Raw genomic sequence first — 25,528 nt, forward strand, 5'->3', positions numbered from 1 at the left:
CTCGCTCCGGCCCCCTCCTGCCGCCCCCGAGATGGGAAGGGGGAGAGGGGCCTGCGCCAAGCCGTGGGGCGGGGCTCTGAAGGGGAGGGCGGGGATTATGGCGCAAGGACGGGGAGTGAGAGGGCGGGGCGGCTGGTCACGTGGGAGGCAGCGGTCAGAGGGCCAGGCAGAGTAAGGGTCGAGACACGCCCCTCTTGGGGAAGGGGCGGGCCCAGGGGATGGACTCCGCCCCCAGAGCGCGGAGGTGTGGGTGATAGGTGAGTGGCCACGTCGACCTCCACTCGCCCTGTTGGCTCCTGCGTCGTCGTCCCGGCAGGCCTGCCCGGCTGTCCACGGGTGTGGCCTTGAATTGATCTTGTGAGAAATCAAAGTTAAAAGCAGGATTTTCTGGCGCTCTCCCTGGCCCTAGTCAGAGAACTCCTGCCCTTTGAAGAAAGAGTCCAGAAGGATTCCTCACCTCTCCTCAGGCGAGCAGAACTTTTTCCCGCTAGAGAAAGCCTGGAATAGGGCCGATTTCTCGTGAGGCAGCACCCAGCAATGGGTGCATGAGCTGGGTCACGAAGGGAGAGTCCGTGCCTGCTCCAAGACGGAGAGAGCCTGTGTCAGCCAGCGTCTGCCCTGCTTCCTCCAAAGGGTGATTGTGAGGATCTGGTGGGATACATTATACCGGAATTGCTTTGAAGACTAAAATATTGTCCATGTTCTTATCTCCTTTAAACTTCACAAATAGCACCAGAGAGCTTCAAACAAGGGGATGTTAACACCTTCTGGACTACTGTATTTCATCGAATTTGAGATGCTGTCAGTTATAAGATGCACCATTTTTAACTGTACCACTAAGAAGAAAAGTTGGCAAATAAACTGGCATGTCATCAGTTGTAAGCTGTATTCTGATTTCAGAAACATATATATATAAGTACAAGACTATAGAATAAATGAAATGCAATAGGAATGGTGTGAAGCAGAGGAAGGAGCACTGAGATCTGGTCCCCATCTTGCATTGGTTACTAAGTGTGCAACTTTGGACAAGACAGTTATCCTCTCTGGGATTCAGTTTCCCTATCTGTATGAAGGCATTGGACTAGAAGAACTCTTAGGTTTCTCTCAGCTGTGACATTTTAAGTTCACAAAACTGCTCTATCGCTCAAATCTTCTCACTTCTCTCCATCGTGGTGTGGCATTTCCACTCTAGTTCAGGCCCTCATCATTTTATTTGAATGACTCCAAGAACCTCCTGACTTACCTTGCTCCAGCCTTGAACCCCCACTATTCACCTATTGAGTGAGATGAATCACCCTACAGAATATTGAGGTCCCAAACACAATTGCATATATGGTCATCACATTCAAATTCAGAGAAATAATGTACAAGTGAGAGGTGTGTTATTTGCTAGCTACAGAAGAGAGCAGGAACCTCAAGGAGAGGAAGGATTGCTTTAAGTTCAAAAAAGACAAGAGAGAAATGAATGCATTAAGTTTAAATTCTTAACTCTTATTCACTGTAAAATAGGCAGATCTCTAGGCAAGATGGGTCCACTGCTTTCATAGACTTGGTTTTTATGCCTTCTGGAAAGAAGAGGAAAAGCTACGAAAAATAAACATTGTTTTCCTTGAAAGAGACAGGCTACCCAGAGCACTGCATCCCTCAGGGTCAAGTGTGAGCTCCATCACTCATTCTGGATACAAAAGCCCAGGGAATAATAACTGGGGTCCAACTTCATGCCAACTGAGGACAAGCTGACCTCACTAAATGTTTTCCATGTCTAATTTCTGTGGCTACTTCTTACCAAGATGGTCCCTGTCTCATCCTCTACACATGGGTGAGATGATGTAATAGCTGATTTGGCCAAAGAATGAGGAGTGCAAATAAGACACAGGCCAGACAGTTATTGTTCAAACAGCAATGTTTAGTTGTACAACACATAAAGTCTAGCAACATTTACACAACCAGTTTGAGTGTTGGCTTGTTTTCAACTGGGAAATTTAACCATAATGTCACCAAAAGGTTGGCTGGGACTGGTAACATTTAAGAAATGGGTCGTTCTTGCATCCCCTAGGCTTGGGCCTCTTGCTCCATCAGGACTTGTAGATGAATGGCCCACAAGTCACCAGCCTTTGAGCAAGTTGTGTCCAGGTGGAGATGGGGAGTGGGTGGGCAGGGAGGGGATTCCATAAAGACACAGTGTGTGGGGCAGTGGCAGCCGACATTCGCAAACATTCATGCATCTGATGGGGGCTTTGCCCTCCATTGGGTATTTTCCACTAGCCTACAGTGACCAACTGTGGCCAGGTAAATTCATTACTCACATTCACAGGGTGGAGGTGGGGGGTAGGAATAGTCAGGGTAGGTGGGAAGAGATCCCTCTTATTGCTAAGTGGACAGAAGGATGTTTTTCTTCCTAGAGTTCACATCTCATGGATTTCTGGAGTTTTTTTTGTCTGTGTTTGGTTCTTTTTTTAAGTTTGAGGATAAGAAAGTTAACTCCAGAAATGTGTCTTCAGGAAAACCACTCTTCCTAAGTGGCTGCATTATGGCGTGGGGAGGGTGTGAAACCGCACTCTGGGCCAGCCACAAGTGGTGATTTTTAAAAATGGATCCTAGCCCTTGCTCCCCCACATCTGTAGTGACCCATCCTTACAGATAAGCTGTAAGCAATGAAGGAGACACCTTTGTCCCACATCGGGGCTCACACAGCTGACGTCCACAAATCTGACAAGCAGAAAAGTTGCTTTCTTGACCCTTTAAGAAAGCCAAGAGGAGCTCATGCAGATGAATGGATAGGGAGCAATGCCATTTCCCTTGGAGATGGCTACACGTAGCTGGTATGGGTTTGCAAGGGCAGAAGAAGCTCTTGATGAGTTCTTTCACCCTACAGATGGGCTGGGACCGGCTGACACAGACGATGGAGGAGGGCAGTGCTGGCAAGAACTCCCTTCCACTGGGAGAAGAGGGGTGGTTTGGATAAATGGAGGAAGTAACTGTCCTAAAGAGGCAGCTGGCCCCTCCCACCTACTGAGGGCTCAGAGGGGCTGAGGGGATGGGCTGAACAAGCACAGCACTAAAAAAGGCATGGCCCCGCAGCAATACAGCTGAGAGGAATGGAGGGAGAAGCAGCGCTTGAAATGGCCTTCATTCAGCAGTGGGGCAGGGGGTGGCTGGCACAGGTGGAAGGACAGTGCCCAGGAGGCCTTCTCCCTGCAGGGGGGTGGAGAACGGTTGAGGTGTGGAGACCAGCAGCTGGCAGCAGACATATAAAACAGCTTCTCCAGGGAGGCTGAGATCATGGCTTAGGGGCGCCCAGCATCATTCTCCTACTCAGCCTCTCCAACGCCCACCACCCCCACCCGAGACCTTCCCCACTAGTCCTAGGTGTCCAGTCCCATGCCTCCATACAGGACTGCTCCCTGTATAAGCCAAGGGATCCTGCAGAAAGGTAGCAACCTCTGGGCTCTAACCCCGCTGCTGTTCTGCGCTGACAGGTGCCTACCCTGGAATAACTTTGTGGGGGAGGCAGGAGGAACTTGGTAAAGAGCTTCCAGGAAAGACTGAGACCATAGGTTTGGGGTCACTGGCAATCTGATCACTCACCTCTTTCTCCTGGTCTAGTGAATCTTGGTCTTCAGTCTAGTGTTTTCCTAGCACCTGAGTGATAAGGGACTATAAATGCTGGGATTTGTAGAGGACCATTAAAACACCTAAGGTTGGACCAGGAGATAGGACAGGAGGTTGTATGAGGTTATTGTAAACTGTTATCACTTGGTGTTTTCCCTTGCCTAAGAGCAAATTGTTTCTCCAGCCCCAGATTTCAGCCACTTTACAAACTAGAAGAGAAAGAGTAACCTTTGTAAAATAAACAGGGGATATATATGCATTAATAAATACAGGGCTGAAGGGAAAGGCAAGAAGAGTCTAAATGTTTGATTGTGGGTGTCGTTGGGAATGTCTACAGGAGTCAGGAGGAGGAATTGGGGAAAAGCAGAGACAGACAGACAGACAAAAATGTAGTTAGCTTCAGCACAAGAGTGAGAGAGAACAGAATGGAAGGAAAGAGGGGGTCAAGTATGGATGAGAAGAAGGGAGCAACAGAGAAGCCAGCTTTAAGGAGGAAGAATCCTGATGGAGAAAAGGGAGGTGTCATTTAAAATTTGTCTCTGAAGCCAAACCACCAAGAAAGATAAATACTGTATATAGTTCTTGATACTTCTTTAGACTCAGTTCTTCTAGAACTTAATGCCTAAAAAGAGGGTTGTCTCACTTGACCAGCAAGCGTGCTGCCTTAACTGAACACTGGGAACCACATACCTCGCAGTGTTTCCTCCTTTGCCTGGGCTGCCCACAAGCTCAGGGCCAATTTCAGTGATCGACAGAAGGAACTTTCCTGCCCATTCCTCTCTATCCTCCTGTAGTCTCACAATCTCAGTTTGCACTGTCCTATGCTTTCAGCTGTGATTTTATTTTAAGGTGGCCTAAGTCATTTGTGGAAGTAGACTGGGCATCAATCCTACATAGAGAAACGTAGCTAAAGTGGATTAGTCTACAAGGAAGTGAAGGAAGTCCAGACATGGGCAGGATGAAGAAAGGAGGGGAAGGGGAAAAGAAAGAAAGTGGGAGCAGAGGCAAGTGAGGCGAAGTGAATGTGGAAGGCAGCAGTCTGTGACAGCGACAGGTGGTAGCTTTTGGACAGTGAAGGCAACACAGACTGAAGGGTGGAGCTCTCTTCTCCACTTCCACACACTAGTTCTTTCTGCAGGAGCCCAGCTCCGGCCTACTGCTCTGCTCTTCCCTGACCTTCCTTTTCCCAGGAAGTCCCAGCCTCACCCCAGACCACCCCGGGCTGACAGGGAGGGTTAAGCCCCAACCTCCTCACCCCCATCCCAAGTCTAGCTCCGCAGCCTGTCCTTGGAGCATCTCCACAGTCCCAGGCTGTGGGCGGGTTCAGAGAAAAGAAAGAGTTACCTGGGGCTCACCTGCTCCCATCATTTTTAAATGAAACCTCCCCCAGACCTCTTGAGTGAGGCACACGGCTTTGTTCTGGGACACAAGGAAAGGAGACAGATAATGGACAGCCATGGAGGAACCAAACTTACAAGGGACTTTCCAGGGAGGGCACTGAAAATACCTCAGCCCTGCGCACACACACACAGAGGTACACTCTCTCCCTCTCTCTCTCTCTCTCTCACACACACACACACACACACACACACACACACTGTAGACAAGATGCTCCACAAATACCAGACAGGCCTGTGGGACAGAGTAGAAAGGAAGAAGGTGGTTGGTGGTGGTATTTGGGATGTGTGTGTGCGGAGAAGTGGGTATGTGTGATGATACAGAGAAAGGGTCATCATGGGTTACTGTCGTGGCTTTCCTCTGTGTCCACGCTCACCGGAGGGAGGCCTCCGTTGTCATTGAGCCGCTTGGCCCTGTACGTCTCATAGTGGATGTTATGTGTCACTTCCTTGAGGTCCTGGAGGTGGGTCCTGAAGGACACAGGGTGAGAAGAGAGAGGGATGCGATTAGGGTTCGGGGGAGGAAGAGGTGACCACATCTGAGGTTAGTACATCGCTCCCATGGCCTGGACCCAATCACTGGGACCCACTCTAGAGATCCCATGATACTTCTCAGCCCCTTTTGCTTCATGATGGGAGCTGGAACTGGGGCAGAAAGTTCTATCAGAGAGACCTGGAGACTGAGGAAGTGGATCTAAACTAACAGCCTCCTGACCTCAAATAATTAAACCTGCCATCTGAGGGAGGAGTGCATCTTACCTGATGACAAAGTCTCGAAGCAGGGCAAACTCACAGTGGTTGAGGTTTTCCACTGTGAACAAAACAAAACAGGTAGCCATTTCACTAACACAGCAACGCCCAGCAGGCGAACATCTGTTCAGGTCATGCAGGCGTTTAGGAGAGAGCCACAGACTGGTTGCTGTGACACCTCTAGAGGTTTGCTCATCTGGGCACTTCAGTGCATAGGATTTTATTCATTGGACAAATATTTATTAAGCAGCTACAATGGCATAATACCATTCTAGACTCTGTGGAATAATAGCTAATAGGACTATTATATTTCCCATTTTATAGAAAAGGAACCTAATACACAGAGAAACAGAGAAACTAATACACTAAGAAACTTGCCCAAGGCCTAAAACACAATTCCTATCTTTAAGGAGCTTATAATCTGATTGGAAGACAATAACAAACATAGAAAATGACAATCAAACCATCTTAAAAAGGTCACGTACTACATGATAAATCTAACTCAGCACAGATTGAGTGCCTACTATTTGCATATCACTTGCCAATGACTGTAGGAGCAGAAGAGGATTAAGACAAGAACTCTCTAGTCTCACAATCCAATGGGTAGGACAGACATTCTCATAAATAATTCCAATTCAAGGCAGACGATGAGAAAATGCTATTTTAAAAAAATCCCAACAAAGGGTCACAGGAAAATGAGAGACGACATGTGATAAATGTGACAAATGTGATACAATGGGATGAACTTGGTTTTGGAATAAAAATATCTGGGTCTGAAATTCAAGTTTCACCACTAACAAGTCATGTGATCTTGCGCAAGATACTTAACCTGCCTGAGACTCAAGTGCCCCAGCGCCGATGTTCTGACAACAGTCACAGCTAGCCTGCTCCCTCGGAGGGTGAGCGTATTAATGAGCTCATTGAAGCAATTCTTTGAAAACTTGCAGAATCCTTATGACCTTCCCAAGGTCACATCCACTCATACTAAAACAAAAAAGGCAACATCTGAACAACCCTTCTGCAGTTAGTCAGATCACATCCCCTTTCATGTGAAAACCTTTCTCTGGTTTTTCCAGTCCTTATTAATCTCTCCATGTTCTGAACTCCTTTGACATGTGAGTCAGTGCCTCCCAGGCAGGTGCTAAATCGGTCTTTTATTGCTTCCTACCTGTAAGTCTCATCTTCTCCATTAGACAGTAAGCTCCTTACGGCAGGGTCTGGCTGGCATTCATTTTGATTCTTACAACCTAGGACAGTGCCTTGACCTATACATGCTTAATAAGTGAGCATAATTGACCAGCAGCCAGTTCTTCAAGAAGATGCATTGAATTACCTTCAATGATCCCCCAGGGAGTTTTTCTGCCAAGGACTCGTTTGCCATTCACTTGGTACTCCTTGTCACTTCCCACCACAGCGAAAGGCATGCTCTCCTGCTGGAGGGGGGCAGAAAGACAAGGGAGACACGTGTGCACATCATCCTCTTGCAATCTGGGCCTCCAGAGCATAATGGCATACGGTCCTAGGCTCCTAGCCTTGAACTGCACCCTTCTGATGCTCATTCACTGATCCCATTGATGGTAATGGCAAGGCTCTTGTCTCTTAAAAAGAGCACTGGACTGGAAGTCCGAAGTCCTGGGTCCAACCCTGATTGTACCCCTGCCCAGCTGGTTAACCTCAGTAAGTCAGCTTTCCTTCAACTGTAGAATGCTTCATACCTTTCACAGCTCTCTAACACAGGTTTGGTTTGATGTGGAACAACTCTGTGAGCTAGCTAAGATAGACAGACCTCTCTTAAGTGATACCCACCCAGGTGACAGCCAAAGTACTGATGCTTTACACTGTCTCCCATCACACCTGCTACCTGCATCCGCTGACCTCTCAGAGCTCGAAGGCCACTGTCCGATGTCCATAGGCTCCTCTGCTCCACCAGGTGGGCCGTATGTTCACCAAGAGCCTGCTGTTTGTCCCCAAATCTATTTGCCTGATGTGTACTTGTTATTGTAATTGGACAAATTAACTACTATATAAGCTAAGGATATATGAGTGTGGAGAGTTGTTTCTCTGCAAATGAAGTTGAATGTTTCAGAAAGACTTGATAAAGGTGAGTTGCTTTTGCATTAAAAGTGGAATTATCCTCAAAGAAGAGGGCTTGCCTCTATGTGAAAATAACGTTTAATGAATGTGATATATGTTTTGTTATTTTAACTTAAGAATTTCATGAATATTTATTTTAAAACATTTAAGATTTGTATGCATCATATTTTTAATGATTTCTTCACTTCAATTGATTTTTTTCAATTAACTGACCAACTACCTGTCTCAACCACATCAGATAAGGGGCTCCCACTAGATGACCACACGTAAGGAGGAGGAGACTCAAGAGCAAAGTGAGTGAGTGACTAGCCCCAGGTTGCAGCGGTCAGTAGCAAAGCCCAGCCTAGAGCTCAGGATTCTGATGGAGAATCCCAGAATTGTAGAAGTTGAGAACTGCGAGAGATCTTAGACATCACATAGGCCAATCAATGGTTTACAAGCCTTGAGATTCCCAGGAGATATCACAGGGGCTGCTGAGAAGGCAGGGCTCTGGGCCCTGTGTCACTTAGCCAAAGCAGCTCTGTTTTTGTGTTTTAGATACTAGAGTTCTGTCTGACATTTAATTTTTTAAAAAAGGTTCTTCTGAGGAAAAAAAAAAGCCTATAAGCTACTCACCTAGTCTGACTTCTGAATTTCATAAAGGGGGAAACTGAGGCAGAGTTCTGACTACAGCATAGATGCCTCAGACCCCAGCCTGACACTTTTCCTGCCTGTGCCCTTCCATTACCCCCCATACTCTGGTTCTGCTTGGCCCTGTGGGGGAAGAAGAGGCTTTTGTGTGGTCTGGGGGTAGATGGCAGCATTGGCTTTCTGGGTGCAGGGTTCAGAGTGCTGGCCAGGGCACCTAGTCCTCATCCTCTCCCATCACTTCTGGTCTGGATCAGGCAAGTGAGGCAGGGAGTACAGAAGGGGAAAAGTGGTTGGAAAGAGAAGCAGTACACGATACACATCCCAGGGGACCAAGGGGGCATCTGCGTGATAACAAGAGCCCCAGGCACCTACCCGGATTTTGTCATTCTCTGTTTTGTCCTCCAAATCCTCATCAAATTCCTTCTGGGGGTAGAATTCAATGCCATTTACTTCAAGCTCCTTGCGGACCTAGGGGCAGGGAGGAAAAGCAAGGTAGCCAAGTGTCAAGATAATGGGAGGGGGGGTGTGTGTGCACATGCACTGAAGTCAGAGGGATGAATGCAGCCTTTGATAATCCCCAGTCATCTCTGAACTCTGAGGCCCTGGGCAGCAAGAACATGCTGAATAAAAGCAAGCCCCAGTCACACCATTACCACAGCCCAGCTTGAGATAGAGTGGGGGTGCAGGTTCCTCATCTCAGGGTTCGTAAGATTAGGATTTAGACAAACAGCACGAATTCTACATGGACAGTGCTCATGCTGCTGCATGTCACAGTCCTGTTTGCAGGGAAGCGAGCTGAGTCCCCTGACCCCAAGCCTCTCTGTCTGCCCTCTTTCAAAACTTGATTTAAGTCTCACCTCCTCCAAGAAGCCATCCAGGACCTCTTCAGTGGTCTACTTGATTGTAAGTTTCTTGAAGGCAGCAACTGTCTTTATACTTCTCTCGCATCCCCCCATCCCCATCCCCCATGCATCCAGCACAGGGCAGAGCTTATAGATGATACCAATAAGGACTAGTGGGTTTGATTAATTAGTCTAGTCCTTCAACCTAACGTTGAGGAGTGGTTTCTCACGTTCATGGTGATTTACGTATTCAGTGGTCTTCGCAGGTAAGTGCAGAGGGTGGAAAGAAGGCAGCCTGAGGCTGTACTAACTTCCCTTCCTCATGGTCCCCAGACACCACCAGCCCAGCCTCTTTAACAGTTAAGCAGGAGCTGAGTGGGAAGGGAGGGGAGGGTGAGGGATACAATAATGGAGGATAGGAGATGGCTTGGACCGGAGGAGGGGAAGGAGGGATGGGCAGAGGAAAAGAAGGAGGGGGCCTTCTCACCCTTTGCTTGAATTCAGACTTCTCCTCCAGGGTCATGGTGTCAGCCTTAGCAATGACAGGGATGATGTTCACAACTTTGCTGAGGTGTTTCATGAACTCCAGATCGAGAGGTCGCAAGCTGGGGCCCAGAGAAGTCAGGGCATCAGAGCTACCTTGCCCTCCCCGACTCAGCCACTGCCACCACTCCAGGGCCACCCTTGGGACAGGAGGACTGGGCTGGGGACCTGGCCGAAGCCAAGAAGCTGCTCCCTCTCCTCTGAAACACACCCACCATCTATAGACCAGGCCCCAAGTCTGCCCACACATGGTCCCCCATCTCCCTTTCTCTTCAAATCCTGCCCCCTTTTAAGCCCAACTCAAACCACTGCTTCACAACATCTTTTCTGACTTAGGGATTTCTTTCTCCTGGGAATGGCTCTGGACTGTCATTCCCACCCATATGTCCTTGTGTCGTGGTTACTTGTGTGTGTCTTATTCAGCCTACAGGACAGCACTTCTTGATGGGCCTCCTCCCAGCCCCCAGTTACTCCTGCAGGTGTCCAGCTGGGGGCCTTGCCCCTTCTCCATCTGAGGGCCCAGCTCCCCCAGGGCTCCAGGCCCCAGTCTGGCTCTGGTTCAAAGTCCAGGGGACTCATTAAGTCAGGCTGCCTGATGCCTTGCTCTGACCTTGGGTCCAGGTTCTAGGGAGGGATAAAGCTAGCCTTTTTATTGAGTTCCTGGGCCCCACCTTCAATACCTGCTGAGTACCTGATTCCTCCAAAGTTTATGCCATCCTCTCAGGAACTGAACTCTGGCCCAGCGGCTGAGCTTAGTAATAAATTATAAGACCTCCCCCAACAGGAAGGTTGCCTGCTCCCCCACTTGCATCTCTCCATCCTCTGCTGGTGCTCCCTACCACACAGCCCCACTTGCTACTCACAACCAGAGTTCCCACCATGCCCACTTGTGGCCAACCTTCATCTCTAGATACCTGGCTCCACCTTCCAAATGCCCACAGCTGGGTCCAACACCCACCCCAAACACTAGCCAATCGAGTAGCCATGACCCTCCCCATTTCACCCTTCTGCTGCCCCCCTACCCCAGCCTTGTGCAAAGCAGGTATCTATTGAATAAACGAGGAGCCCTCTGCTCACATACACCAACTTCTCGCTGCTGGCACAGTCAAGCTATGGTGCTGGAACACCAGTGGGCAGCACAGGGGCTGATGTTGGCAGTTTTACTCTCCTAGCAAGAAAACCAGCCTTTCTTGGGGAAAGTCTGGGGAGTCCCAAGGTCCCAGGGCCGTGACTATATTGGGGCCCACCTGGCCCTCCCCAGCAGAGACCAGGTATTGATTATCCACTATAGAATGGGCACAGATGATGCAAACCAGAGGTAGGCCCAGCAATGAGGGTGGGACTGGTACATACGAGTGTCCTGTGGGGGAGATGAAGTAGAGGCAGCAGTGGACACGAGTGTCAGGAATGCGTTTCTTCCTCGCAATGTTCACCTCCTCCTTCAGGAACTTCTCATACTGTTCATTGATGTACTTCTCAATGGGTTCCCAGCTGGGGGGTGGGAAGAAAGCAGATGGATGTCCCAGAAGGACAGGGCCCTGGGAGCTCATCTTAGGCATGGTCAAGTAACAGTCCCCTCACATCCTTCTCATTTCCTACCTCCTCTGGTGGGTCTAGAGTATTTGCTGACCATTCTCCCTCTGCCCCCATGGATGACTTTCCTTGCAAGCAAGGCTAGAGATCCCCGGGGGAACTGGCCCTCTGACTGGGCTATAGGAACCTGCAGAGCCTCACCCCATGCCAGAAAGCAACACACACTTTTGCCACCTCCATTACTTATTAGCTGGGAGGCTCTGGGGAAGTCTCTGCCCCTCTCTGAGACTGTTTTCTCATAAGTAAAATGGGACTAACCATAGGAGCTTGGAGGGATTCATGTAAGGATTAGAAAGAACAAATGTACTTATAGCAATGGCAGATAGGAAAGCCTCAGTCACGGCAACAATTCATTATTATCACGACTACTGTCATTGTTATTACCTTCCTCTATCAAGGGGGATGCATATAACCAGAGAAGAGGGCAACCAGTCACTTTTCTAAGATTGTTCTAAGTTGAGTTGTTTGGTAGCCCTGCCTGTCTGTGGCGCACAGAGATACAAGTCTCCATCTCTATCTGGGAGCAAACTTCTGCCTGGAACCTTCCATCTCATTCTGAGCAGCTTATTCACCGCCTTCTTGGCTAGATGCTGACTGCAGCTTCGCTCTGTGGATTCCCAGAAGCTCTCTCCTCATGGAGACTCCCCTCACTCCTGTTTTTCACTCCTGCTCTCTTTGTCCAGGGTTATGACATCTGGGCCACAGGCCAAGCTCTCTGCCACAGCCTTCAGGTCAGCCTGGATTCACAACCCAGTTCCCCTGGTTCTGTCTGCCCTGCCCTTCTGCCAACTGTGACAGATCTGCTGCCACCTCTACGCAATCCCTTGGTTGAAATTCCCTCCGCACTGTCCCCTCCATCCGGACACCTGGCCCCACTGGGCCTCTTCCCTTGTCTCCTTACAAACCCCCTCTCCCATCCTTTAGCAAATCTTCCCGCCTAACCCCTCAGGATGGAGGGCGCAGGTGGTCCTCAGTGTGAATGAATCTGCACCGCATTTGGTATCTTCCTGGCAGAGTCTTTAGGGCAGAAATCTCACAGGCAGACATATACCAGTTTTCATTGTTGATCTGGTCTCCAAAGCCCGGAGTGTCGATGACGGTCAGCTTCATTTTGACACCGCCTTCCTCTATCACTGGGGGATGAACAGAAAAGGCACCAGGGAGGTCACTCTTGCAGCTCATGCCAGGTACCCTGCCACCCACCACCCAGGGAGACCTAGGTTCCTTCCTTCTTCAGGACCAATTATTGGAAAAGTCAAGTTCAGGGTCTTCCCCACTTCAATACCTTTGTTCATGCTGTTGCCCACACCTGGAACACCCACCCTGCTTTCTGCCCGTGTAAATCCCACCTATGCTTTACCATCGGGTTCAAGCCCCACTCCTTCCTTTCTAACTCCCCTCCCTCCCTTTTCTCAACTTGCACTAACTTTCTCTAAGGACGTGGCTGTATAGAGTTTAGGGCTTCATTCTGTTCTGTCTTGAACTTGCCTGTCATTTGTCTCATTCCCCAATAAGTCCCATTCTTTCCCCTTTCTGGCAGAGGCCCCTCTGCACAATGCCCATAGGGGTCCCTGCCTGGTCCTCACCGTGCCCGATAGCTTTGATCTCCACTGTCTTGGGAATCTTCTCCTCCCGGTTCCAGCTGGAGGCCTTGCGGCTCACTTGGGATTTAAAGAGCGTGTTGACCAGTGTTGACTTGCCCAGCCCACTCTGGCCTACAGAAAGGCAAGAGGAAGAGGAGAAGGCAGAGAGACCCCATGTCCACCTCCTGAGCCTAATATTTCTCCCCTGAGCTTACAGAATTCTAGGGCTGTGATCGAGGCTAATCCCTTGTTTGAGGGCTCACAGTGGGGAGGAGGGGCTGAACTGGGAGAGCAGGAAGGTGGCAATGGTTTTCTGCTTCCTGCTTCCCTCCATGACTGATCACGGAGAAGGACTTGGGGAAATGTCAGTTGGATTTCACATTCTCTCCTTCCTGGAGCCTCAGGACCATTGAGAAAGCAGACAACCTCTGCATTTGTCTAGCATAGCAGATTTTTGTCCTATTTTTGCTTGACTTAAGTTTTTGGTCTTTAATAATACTAAAAGTAATAACAATTACTTTGCATTCTGATACAACCTCATAGTGCATATGCACTTTCACATCTGTTAGCAAAATTTGCCTTGATATCAGTCCTGCAAATCCCATGGCAGACCTATCTTTATCCCCAGGTGAGGTGGTCCTAGAGAGAATAATCCCCGTCCAACATAAAATATGTGCAAGGTCACATAGGTAAATAACACATGACTAGGGACTTGAACCCAAGGAAGCTCTCGGCTCCATATCCACTCTTTATTCTAGTGTAGCGGTTAGTGTCCTGCAGAGATAAATGCCTGAGGGGGTACTGTGAGAGGAGGAGGAAGAAGCTGAGCAGGCAGGGCCAGCCCCTCACCTCCACTTCCTTCACGATGCCTCCCTTTTGACCTGTTTTACACATGCAGTTCTGCAGAAGATTTCATTCCACAGAGGAGTTCCACAGCTAAAAAGTGTTTGAAGACCACTGATCTGAGCAGTGCTTCTCAAACTTTACTGAACACAAAAATCACACGGGAGAGCCTTGCAACTGATGAGTGGCATCAACATCACTTGCAGGAAATGCAGGCTCCCAGGCCCCACCCCAGCCCCATGACTGAGAATCTGCATTTTTAACAGGACTTCCAGACGAATCATACGGACAGTAAAGACCATGAAGCACTGGTCTAGAGCATTCCTGAGGTGTATTAAGAAAAGGACCAGGCTTGGGGACAGGAGCCTAAGGTTCCAGACCCAACTGTGCTGTTTCTCTGAAGGCCTTAGGACCAGCTGTGTTTGCCCCTCTGGGCGTTAGGTTCTTTACTGATAAGATGGCAGGGAAGGAGGAAACTGGATGAGATCAGGGAGGACAAATAAGGTGCATTTCTCATTCTAACTTATCAACTGGTAGTAGCCACCCAGACCAATATGTTAAAAAGGTTACAAATGGGCTCAGTACTGAATGTGTGCCATGATGGATCAGTGATGTCTGCCACGGGTGCTGCTGGGGAGAGAAGTGGCCCACATGTCTTATGCTTGCCATTCTTGGTCTAGATGTTTTCTAAGGTCATTTTTCATTAACTATTCTTGAGTGCCAAGTGCTGTGTTAGAATTGGAGGTAGTGGGGGCAGCAAGACATCCTCATCCTCAAGGAGCCATTTAGTGTGAGGCAGACCAAAACATAAGCGATTACGATATGTTATAATAACCACTATGAAAGAGATAACAGTATTATAACAGTGTAATGAAGGGAATCTAATCCAGTCTCTCTGGGATCAAGGAGGAGTTCTAGGAAGAAGCAATAATAAGCTGAAACCTGAAGAAGGACTTCAAATGACCCATGAGAAGCTGGATGGGAGTTCTAGATAGAGGAAACAGCATATGCTCTTTCCTACCCCTGGGGTAGGAAAGAGAATGGCAAATCCAGAAGAACTGTTCCTTATAAGTGTGAAGTACAATGCTACATGGGAAGTGGTAGGAGATGCATGGAGAGGTAGGCCAGACTAGGAGTTTAAACCCTTAAACTTATTGAAGGATTTTAAGGAGGATGGGTGATTTGATGAGTTTTGCAGGTTAGAAGAATTATTTGGTCACTGATGGACAATGGATTGAAAGGAAAAGGAGAGAGAGAACCAGGAGGGTCAGTGCCACTCAAACTGTGGCCCATGGCCCAGCTGTGAGGTCCATGAACCATCAGCTACTGGTTCTTGAGATAAGAAGTTTGCACCAGAAAGTAAATCAACTATGCCACCAAGCACACTGTTTGGTTCAGATGATGTTTTTTATAGCAAGACTTTCCAGATGATTTACACTCTGGCCCAGCTCCTTATCTTTGAGCAGCACTGGGTCAGGTGGCCATGGCAATCCAGGTGAGAGACCTGGCTCAGTCTACGGTGGTAGCAGTGGAAATGAAGAGAATGGACAGACTTGAGAGATACTTACAAGGTAAAATGGACAGGACTTGATGACTGGATTGGGGGATAAAGGAGAAAGAAAGAAGGATGACGCCCAGATCTCTGTTTCAGCAACTGAGTAAATATCTCATTGAGATTGGGCAAAGCTCCTTTCTGGCTCTTACATTCTGTGACCCAGTGACACTACTTAGTGACCAATCCATATCCTGGAAATGCTCTCTAAGCTTTAAAGCGCTACAAAAGCTCAGAAGTAAGACCATCCTTCATCTGATATTCAAGCTGTGATCCTGAAGCCACCTAGCTCTTGGAGGTGGGAAAGGACATTGATGACTCCCCCATGCTACACACCTGAAAGCAGGCTGAGCAGGGCTTAGAGGCTTCCTGTGTACACCCAGCTGGTGATGGGGTCAGGATGACCATCCACCCAAAGCTCCCATCCCTGGATCAGCTAGCCTTGAGGGGAGAAGTTCAGGCCTTTGTGATCAACACAATGAAATCTTCCCTGGGAAGAGCTCATCCTAGAGAAGCCAGGGCTGAGGCCATCCCAGGGAAAGAAATGGGATCCTCAGTGCTGCCCACCGCCAGGGCCTCCGGTGACCACCCCCGGCCTTCCATACCGACGACCATGATGTTGAAGTCGAAACCAGTCTTCATGGTCTTCTTGCGCATCTGCTCAATGATGGTGTCGATGCCGATGTAGCCCAGCAGGTTGGAGTTGATGCTTACGGGCTTCATGGGCACTGCTGGCTTAGGCCTGGGCTCAGGCACCAGCTCTGACATGGCTGCGTCCGTCCTGGTCTCTGGGAGCCCTGAAAAGCCAAGATGGGAGGAATGGGCTGGAAGAAAGCAGAGGTCACATGCAAGCCACACTATTATTCTCTTGATACATAATCATACAGAGTTGGGACTGGAAGGGACCTTAGATGAAATCCAGTACAGGTCCCTCATTTCACAGATGAAGAGACTGAGGCCTAGAGAGGAAAGGACTTGCCTAAGAACACAAAGCAAGTCAGATGCACAATGTGGACCAGTGCCCAGATTCTCCAGTTGCTGGGGCACTTCAAATGCACCTCACTGCTCCAAAGCACCATATCTGTGCATCTGATCCAGGGGTTTCTCCACCTTGACACTATTGACCATTTTGGGTTGGATAATTATCGTGGGGGCTCACCTGTGCACCGCAGAATGTTTAGTGGCACCCCTGGCCTCTAGTAGATGCCAGTAGTAGCCTCCTCGTTGTGACAAACAAAAATATCTCCAGACAGTGCCAAATGTCACCTAGGGGCAACACTGCCCCAGTAGAGAACTACTGGTCTAAGAGATGTCTGGGGTTATTCCAACCTTAGTCCTGCCCCCCAAATAAAGAGAAAAGACCTTTTAGGATAGTGGACCTAACATCTATTGACTGTTTGCCACTTCCCTCAGTTGCTTTGTCTTTTAGAAGAAAATAGGGTTATCCCCTCTCTGCAGCGTGAGCACCACTCCTGTCTCCCAGCCTCAATGTCCCCTCTGTTCCATGAGCACTGCTGCAAAGTAGGGGTGCCTGTGCTCTGAGGAGCCCCAGACACCCTCCTAGCCATAGTTTTAAATCTATGGGAGGAATAAGTCTCCCCTTTTGACCAGGAGAGAGGGGATAAGGCCCAGATGGCAGCAGTCACTTGCCTAAGATGACATAGTGTATCTTGGGATGGTGGATGGCAGAAGAAAGGAGAGGCTGAAGGAAAGGCAAACGTCCCTCTAGGTCTGGGAGATCATGGGTATGTTCACACACAAGAGAAACCTGTGTGGTTCCTCATCAGGCCACTGCCCACCAGGATGAGTTTCCGGATAGAGCAACTCCATTTCTCCATCCATAAAATGGGTGTGTGTGGTGAAGTGGAAAGAGCCTGGCTCCACTTCTTGCCAGCTTTGTGGACTTGGGCGAACCACCTCCCCTCTGAGCCTGCCTCTTCATCTGTAAAACCGTTAGGATGGTGATTAAGGCTGTGACGAGCATTGCATGAGGTACAATGCCTAGCAGCACCCAGCACAGTGCCTCACAGTTCCACACCCTCTTGTCTCTGCCCCTTTCAAGTCCACTGGTTTGTCAGGAGGGGAAATGAAGCCATGCATATGAAAGCACTTGCGAGAGGGAGGTGCCCCAGATGCTAATTACACAGCATAGTTATTGGACTCCATGCTCTCTTGAGGACCCTTCCAGCTCAGCAATTCTAGAATCCTATGGTTCATGGTTACCGCCCTGCAGAGTCTCAGGCTTACAGGGAAGACTGATGGAGCGGCAGATGGGCAAGAGGGAGAGGGGACAGGAGTGCCTCCCTTTCCCACCCCCAAACCCAGCCAGGAGTCTGTTCTTGTACCCCCACCACCTGGTCCTTCCACCGATCCTGGCAAGACTCTCTCCCAATGGGAAACTGTTCTGTCTTTGTCACTCCCAGGCACAGCCAAATCTGACAAAGCCTGGTCCTTCCACCGGTCCTGGCAAGACTCTCTCTCCCAATGGGAAACTGTTCTGCCCTTGTCACTCCCAGGCACAGCCAAATCTGACAAAGCCTCGGGATCTCCCCAGGGCCTGGCGTGGCTCCCTCCTGCTTCCCAGGAAGCTGTTGCCAGCCAGGCAGCTCCAGACGGTAGCAAGATTGGCTCAGCCCTACAGCAGCTGACTCTCAGCAGCCTGGCCTGCTCCTCCACTCTCCACACGTGGCTCCCAGGCCCCACTCAACACACCTGCAATGGGGGCCAGTCAATGCCCCATTTTCCCTGCCCAGCTGCTCACACGGCTGGCCCTTTCCATGGTCCCCATGCCGCTACAGCTGAGCCCATTTGGTCTCCACAACTTGTGTTGTCAGATAGATCCATCTATGTGTGCATTTGGTGGGTGATGAGGGGGAGGTGGGTGTCTTACCCCATTTTACAGCCCTAGAAAGTGAATCTTCTATTTATTCATGGGAGTTTTTGTAAATATTCTTATAAAATGTGTGTCCTCACCATGCTCTGCTCAGCCCTTGCCTGTCAACTACAGCATTCTAAAAGATCATTTCCAAAAGACAGACCCTGGTTGCAAGAAGCCGTCTGCCCACCAGATTCCCAGGCAACTTCTAGGAGCCATGGCAGGCCTGCTGCAGGTCCAGGACATGAGCAGATCTCTTTCATTCTTCCAGCAGGCACCTACTGGCACCCATGTGCACACTGTATAGAGCACCTGCTGGCAAGCTGCCCCTTCTAACCCCATGCCAATTACATGCCAGTCACATGCTAACAACCGCCACCCATCAGCCAAAAGTCCTTCAAATGTGCAGTGGGTCACTCTGTCCCAGCCTTTGCTGAAAGACTCTTTACCCACTCCAGCCCTTGGCTAAGTCCTACTCTTCTTTACCGCTCAGCCCAAGTACCACCCCTCAGGAAAGCCTCTGCTTTCATGTCTGATGTGATGCCCCTCTCCTTTGCTGCCTCGGCCCCCTGAGTACATTAGTACTCATCATATATATTCATTCATTCATTCATTCACTTCATCCTATCCAGGCCATTTCATATGCTGTCAAATGGGAGCCTACTCCAGCCAAACCCTAAATGCCAAGGACGCTTTTGGACCCTAAACAAGGTCCTTGCCCCCAAGGGCCCACTGTCTGGTGAGGGTGCCTGACAAGTACACAAAGACCTCCAGGGCGCAGGACAAATGCTGCTCTGGAGTTGAATTGTGTAGCTCCATCCTCTGCCCCCACAGCTCCTCTGCTCCCACCACGCTGCCTTCAAATGGGCAGCTGACCCAGGCTTGACTGCTGGCTAGGTGACCCCTATGAGCCTCCGTTTTCTCCTCAGGAAAATGGGGATAGAACCTACCTTGCCGGGTTGCTGTGAAGGTGATCTAAGAGCATAGACGTAAATTACCTGGCATTGAACATATGCTAGTTTCCAGCCTTCTTCAGGGCAGGCGCCATGTCTCATTGATCCCTGAGCCCCAATGTACCTAGCATAACAGGAGCACTCAACAATGAATGAATGAATGAATGAATGAATGAATGAATGCCTCACAGCAAGGCAGATGTCATTTTAGAACCATTACCTTTCTCCTCCCTCAGATGCTGTGCCCTTTGCATAGCAGCTGATCCCCAGCCAGCAAATGGCAATCGTATAGGCCACAGCTAAGGGGTCAGACTCTGTTAAAAGACACCTTCTCCCTTCCCTGCAACAGGGATTGGAGGGGGGCTCCCCAAGTGTGGGGGAGAGCTCAGGATGGGGTCACAGCAGGATGTAGCTCAAGTATGCCATCCTGGCTAGAGGCTCCCAGCTCTCCCAGGGCTCCTGGAGAGGAGGCGATCTGTCTGCAGCATCCCCAGCCAGAAGCCACCTGCCCCATCAGTGCTCCAGGGAGAGGCATTGTCCACCTGACTCAGCTCTGGCTGAGTCCCCGACAGAAACAGGACCCCTCCATCCCCATGCCAAGCAAGGAGGACCACGGTGCTTTCTTTTACAGACAAATGAATGGCTTTGTCTTTGTCTGGCCCAGGGACCCCACCCCTCAGTTGGGAAGGTGGCAGCAGAGGGAGGGACCTTTCCAAAATAGCACCTGCCTCCTTGGCTTAGTGGGGGTGGGAGGATGGGGAGTCTTCTCCTTCCTAAGCCAGAGATCTTCCCCAGCCCCCCGCCCCCAGCAGCCTTTAAGACCCCCCCCCCCCCCCCCAAGGCCATTCCCGTCCCCCCCGCCCCCGCTCTGGCTCTCAGAAAAAGAATCACAAAAGATATCTTAGTCCTTTCCCATTCTCTGGAGCAAAGGGCCCTGGGACACCCCCTTCCCCCATCCCAGTCCTCCGGAGGCCAACGAGTTCCCTTGGAGACCACCAGCTGGTGCCTGTCTCGGTGTGCGCCTGTCTTGTGTGGGGGAAGGGGTCTCCGTGTCAGAGCACGGGTCTCTTGTCTGGCTGTAGGTGGCCCTGATACCTGTGCGTGGGGTACATGTGTGTGCTTCTTGGTGTCCTCCAGCATGGGGCTTTCTGTGCGCATCTGGGTCCATGCTTGCGTGTCCGTGGGTCTCTGTTTCTCCCCGCTTGCTCGTGCGTGCATCTCTCTGGGCATGTATATCTTGGAGTGTGTGCCACCGTGTGTGCGTGTGTCCCTGCCTATGTCACCGCGCGTGGGCTCCTCGGCGCAGCAACCCTCCCCCTGGTAGCACCTCCAGCCGGGCTTTTCCGGGCCGCAGCCTCCTCCCGGCGGTCGGCGGTGGCCGGTGGCCGGGCCGGCGGCCCTACCTTTGGACATGAATCCTCCTTTGTCTCCGTTCCTCCGGGAAGATGCTCAGGGCTCGGGGCTGCAAGGCTGAGCCGGGCGCGGGCTCCTCCTGGGCCGAGCAGCCCCTGCAGCCGGGCCTCGCCCCTCCGCGCTCTCCGCCCACCCGCCCCGCCCGCGGCCGGGCCGCGCCGCCCCTGCGCCCCGCGCTGCCGCGCCTGCCCGGGACTTCCCTCGGCTCGCTCGGCGCCGCGCTGCCCCTGCCCGCGCGCACCGATGCCGCCGCCGCTGCCACCCGCACCACGTGACCCGCGCGCCCGCCGGCCCCGCCGAGGGCCCCTCCCCCGCCTGCGCCCGCGCCCGCGCCCGCACCCGCTCCCCGCCTGTCCGCACGCGGGAGCGGGCACCCGGTCTTGACTACGGGTGGCCGGTGTAGCGCGCGGGGGCGCTGTGCCTGCAGGCTCGGGATGCCGGGCGGGGAAAAGCGCTCGCATCCCAGTCCTGGTCCCTCCCACTGGATCCCGCTCCCGGCCTCCTACCCTCTTGGCTGGGACGGAGCGGGGGTGGGGGGCGCAGGGGAACCGGTGGCAGCAGCGGGCGGCGGTGCGCGCGCGTGAGTCACGCGCTGGTTGGGATGTTGCGCTGGCTCAGCGCTGTCCTGCCCCGACGCGGGCGCCTGTAGAGCCCTGAGTCAGGGGCCCGGGTTCCAGGCCTGGCTCCGGAATGATGAGCCCTGTGACCTTGAGCTTGGTCAGGAACTTTCCTGAGCCTCAATTTACCCATCAGAAAAATCTTTCATGCATTCAGTCAACATTAATGGACAGCATGTTACCAGGCCCTGGGGGACAGGGATGAGGATGACCATCCCTGTCCACAAAGGGGTCCAGGTCTAAAGGGAGAGACAGAAAGCTGGACTGTCCTAAAGCAGTGGGATGGGGTAGGCACGGGGTACTGTGAGTGCAGGGAGGTGGGCATCCTGGGAAGAGAGAGATTTCTGCAGATTTCTTGGGGGAAGTGAGGGACAAGAGGGACAGGCAAATGGAAGTGAGAGGGAAGAAGGAAAGGGCACTCTGTAGGGAGGGGGCAGCAGAGGTGAGGAGACCCAGAGGTGAGAGCTGCGGGGTGTCGAGGGACAACTCAGAACTGCCAGTGCAGCTGAAGCAGGGAAAATTCCAGACAGCGATATAGAGCTAAGAGACTGGAGAAGTCCAAAGCCTTAGAAGCCAGGCTAACGACCTGGACTTTAAGGAAAGATAATGGTGAGTCACCAAAGACCGCTAAGCCAAAAGTGCTTCCATCAAATATGAGTCCCTGTGGCAGCTGTGTGGAGGAGGGAGAGCCCTGGGGGAGATGGGAGCAGGGGGGAGGTGGTGGAATCACTGGGCAGAGGGATGGAGAGAAGGGGACAGACAGCCAAGTACTGAGGAGGTAAATCCACAGAGTTGGAAATAGACTGGATGGGATGAGGAGGGAGAAAGATGAGGACGAGGATACCTGGGTTTCTGGTGTGGCAGTGCCTGCAGCTGAGAAAGGGAGATCAGGGAGGGCAGGAGTCAGTTCAGAGAGAAGGGCAGCCTCTGGACATGCCCAAGAGATGTCTGGGTGGAGAGTCCAGCAGGCATCTGCATTTCCAGAGGGAGGGCTGGGCTGAAGATGGAGGGAGAGCTGAGGTCGCAGAGGGAGGAGTGAAGACCCAAGCCTGGGTGAGCTTCCCCAGACAGTGTGCAGAGCACAAGGCAAAGGGGTCTGACAACCGAAGACCCAATTAAGGCATTGGGCCAGGTGCCTTCCAAGCATCTGCCAGATCCAGAATCTCTTAGCCTTTGAAATGTTGGGAATGAGGCTGCCCGAAGTAGAATTCCAAGACCTGAATTCCCATTAGCTTACTGCCACCAACCAGCTGTGTGACTTTAGCCATGTCACAGCCTCTCTGAGACCAAATGAACTTGTAATCCTTGTGTTGACCCATTTATAGTTCTATGTAGGATTTCCATATATACAAGTCTCCAACTCACCTTTCAGGACTGGAGGTATGGGGCCAAGAAAGAGAATTCCAGGTGAGGCACCTTTTAAGCAACAGCTATTTTCCCAAAATGCTGAGTGTGCATGATTTAAAAAATCTTAGGTGAGGTCACTACTGACATCCAGAAGAGGGCCACAGGGATGACTTTTAGACAAATCGCTTACTGAAGAGCTGGTCTGTGTTTTCATGTAGGTGGTTTGTTGCTAAAGCTGGACTGGGCTATAGATCGGCTGATTGTTCCAGCTCTTCAGGCAACAAAGAAACAGCCATGGAAGATACTAAAGGAAGGACTCAGCATAATTGCTCCTCCACAAGTCACCCCCATAAACCTTCCTTCTGGTGGCTTCCCTCAACCTGACCTCGACCTGGCAGGTTGGGACCCAGCTCAGGGTGCACCCCGTGTTCTATCCCTCAGCCCCGTTCCCTTTTCCTCCGGTGCATTTGACTCTGACCCTTAAGTTCCCCCTCCCTTTCCAACCTATCCAAGCATAATCCATCTCCAGACCCATATCCCCCACCCCCACAGCAGGCCCATGCATCCCCAGCCAAGCTCTTTGCACTTACCTTTGATTTCTCTGGCCAGGTCCAGTGTGGCGGGCTCTGTGGCCCGGTCTGTGGCACCATATTCTGTAGCATAGTCCAGGGCTGGGTCTATGCTTCTGCTTGGCATCAGTGGGTAGGTGGCTGATGTGGTCAGGTTAATGACACTATCCAGTGTGGTCCCCCCAGTGGCTGAGTCTTGGATGACCGGCACAACCAAACCCATGGCTGTACCCAGCTTCCTTGTGTCGAGAGCAAGAGAATCCATAGTTCTGTCCGGTTTGGTTGTATTTGCTCTAGCCAAAGCCATGGCTGTGTCCGGCCTGGCTGTACCCGGCTTGACTGGGGCTGGTGCTGCCAGATCCACAGTTGTGCTCTCCGTGGTTGCCTGTGGCTTGGCTGTGCATGCTGTAGCTATGACTTTTCCCAGCTTCTCTGGCTCTGGGGTAACCAAGTCCGTGACTACGCCCAGCTCAGTTGTTTCTGCTGTAGTCAAGGCTATGGCTGTGCCCAGTTTGGTATCCAGAGCAGGGAACTCTGTACCTGTGTCCAGTCTGGATGTGTTTGATGTGGCCAAATTGATACCCAACCTAGGTCTGTTGGTGGCCATTGTAGCTAAATGTCTGGCTGTGCCTGGCTTCATTGTGTCCAGAGTAGGTAAATCCATGGCCATCGCAGGCCCCATGGCAGAGGTGGCCCTTTGGAGATGCACCCGGGGTCTTGGCATACCCCTGGACCGGGGCTTGCCTCTTCCTGGGGAACCTCTAGTAGGCACATGGGCAGTCACTGGGACAGGGTGCCTCTGACCCACTGAGCCTGACCCTGCAGGGCCCGGAGGATTCTGGGCTAACCGGGATTGGAACGGTAGGGCCAGGTAGGAACTCACCAGGGGCTTCTCCACTATGGGCATCCTGCTGGGTTTGGCCAGACCTGGGTTCCCTGCGCCCTCGGAGTGGACCCTGCCCCCTGGCACCAGGGTCACAGATGGTGAGCCTGGAGTGGGCAGCCTCCCTCCTCCCTTAGTGGCAGCCTCCCTGCCTGAGGTGGGCAACTCTTCCCAGTGAGAGGGTAGGGGGCCCAGGGACCATGCCTGGCTGTTCTGACGGAGCGTTAAGGAGATGGAGCTGAGCTTCCTGGGCACAAGGCTATTATCAGTGTCCTGTGGAGGCATACTCCGGGCCCTGGCTCCAAGGCCTGGTCGGCCGGAAGCCTGTGAGATGTGACTCTGGGGGAAGGCATCCAGACGGATGGTCTTCCTGAGGACAGGGATGAGCGGGGACACCCCTCCAGGGAGCTTTGTGGGGCGGGCAGGGCGCCCCAGCAGGTGGCTGCGAGAGAAGGAGTTTCCAGGGCTGGAAGCTCTGTGTGGCTGCATCTCAAAGTCGTGGTCCATCCAGGTCTTTCGTCTTCCCCTGAGGAATCAACAGAGAGAAGGGCCCGCGAAGGGGTGAGGTGCTCAGCTTGCATTTCTTTGAGTCCTAGTTCATAAAAAGCATGACAACGTCTTTACTAAGCAGAAAATTAATTTTTAGTTGTCAGTGTTTGCCAGGGTCTGGGAAAATAAGACATTATTTTAAAATGCATAATATTTAAATCATATGAAATGCTATAGAGTAATTGTTTTCTGTTTTCTGTTTTTTGTTTTCTTTGAGAAGTTTAGCCCTAAGCTAGCTGCTGCCAATCCTCCTCTTTTTGCTGAGGAAGACTGGCCCTGAGCTAACATCCGTGCTCATCTTCTTCCACTTTCTATGTGGGACGCCTACTACAGCATGGCGTGCCAAGCGGTGCCATGTCCGCACCCAGGATCCGAACCGGTGAACCCCAGGCCGCCGAAGCAGAACGTGCACACTTAACCTCTGTACCACTGGGTCGGCCCCAGTAATTGTTAATTAAAGCATAATCTATCATTTTAATATTATACAGCCACTAAGGTATGAAGTAGTTTTTAAAATTGAGGTTCACTTTATAATTTCAAAAATTGCTAAATATACATATATAAATTTCTAATACAAATATAATTTCTAAATATAATTTTTAACAATGACTTGTAATATATCAGGATATAAAATTGTGGGGTCCTCAATGGCTTGAGTTTTATATTAGTTATCAAAAACACTAATGCCTAGAGGTGAAAAAAAAAAGCACTGCCAAGTCTGAAGGGGCCTTGTTTAGGGGACCCCAGAGGAGGGCGGTGGTTATTGGAAGCCTGTCTGCCGCTGTCTCTTCCAGAAGGGGCCAGAAGGCTCTGGGTTCCCACCCACAGCAACCAAAATAGGAGTTCAGGCATCCAGGTAGGAGGCTGAGGGATGACCGGTTTG

General features: G+C 51.1%; 1 protein-coding gene across 1 annotated transcript; it reads right to left on the minus strand.

Moving 5' to 3' along the window:
- Positions 1-2,686: 2,686 nt before the first annotated feature.
- SEPTIN3 (septin 3) lies at positions 2,687-20,680 on the minus strand. Its single transcript, XM_046646523.1, has 11 exons — positions 20,671-20,680; positions 16,045-16,236; positions 13,048-13,176; positions 12,513-12,594; positions 11,222-11,359; positions 9,813-9,930; positions 8,856-8,951; positions 7,093-7,192; positions 5,769-5,820; positions 5,387-5,480; positions 2,687-3,195 (listed from the first exon to the last, which is right to left on the minus strand). The coding sequence occupies exons 1-11, from the start codon at positions 20,678-20,680 to the stop codon at positions 3,130-3,132; spliced, it is 1,077 nt and encodes a 358-aa protein (XP_046502479.1). The 3' UTR covers positions 2,687-3,129.
- Positions 20,681-25,528: the final 4,848 nt, after the last annotated feature.

The sequence above is a fragment of the Equus quagga genome, chromosome 19 (assembly GCF_021613505.1).
Source record: "Equus quagga isolate Etosha38 chromosome 19, UCLA_HA_Equagga_1.0, whole genome shotgun sequence".
In the NCBI taxonomy this organism is placed as follows: Eukaryota; Metazoa; Chordata; class Mammalia; order Perissodactyla; family Equidae; genus Equus; species Equus quagga.

What these genes read in the sequence shown, in the direction of transcription:
- SEPTIN3 (XM_046646523.1), bottom strand. An exon ending in ATCTCCCCCACAGGACACTC is followed by an intron (nt 9,931 to 11,221) that starts GTATGTACCAGT and finishes TCTGGGCCCCAG; the next exon opens with CTTGCGACCTCTCGATCTGG. An exon ending in AGTCTGAATTCAAGCAAAGG is followed by an intron (nt 8,952 to 9,812) that starts GTGAGAAGGCCC and finishes CCCTGCCCCTAG; the next exon opens with GTCCGCAAGGAGCTTGAAGT.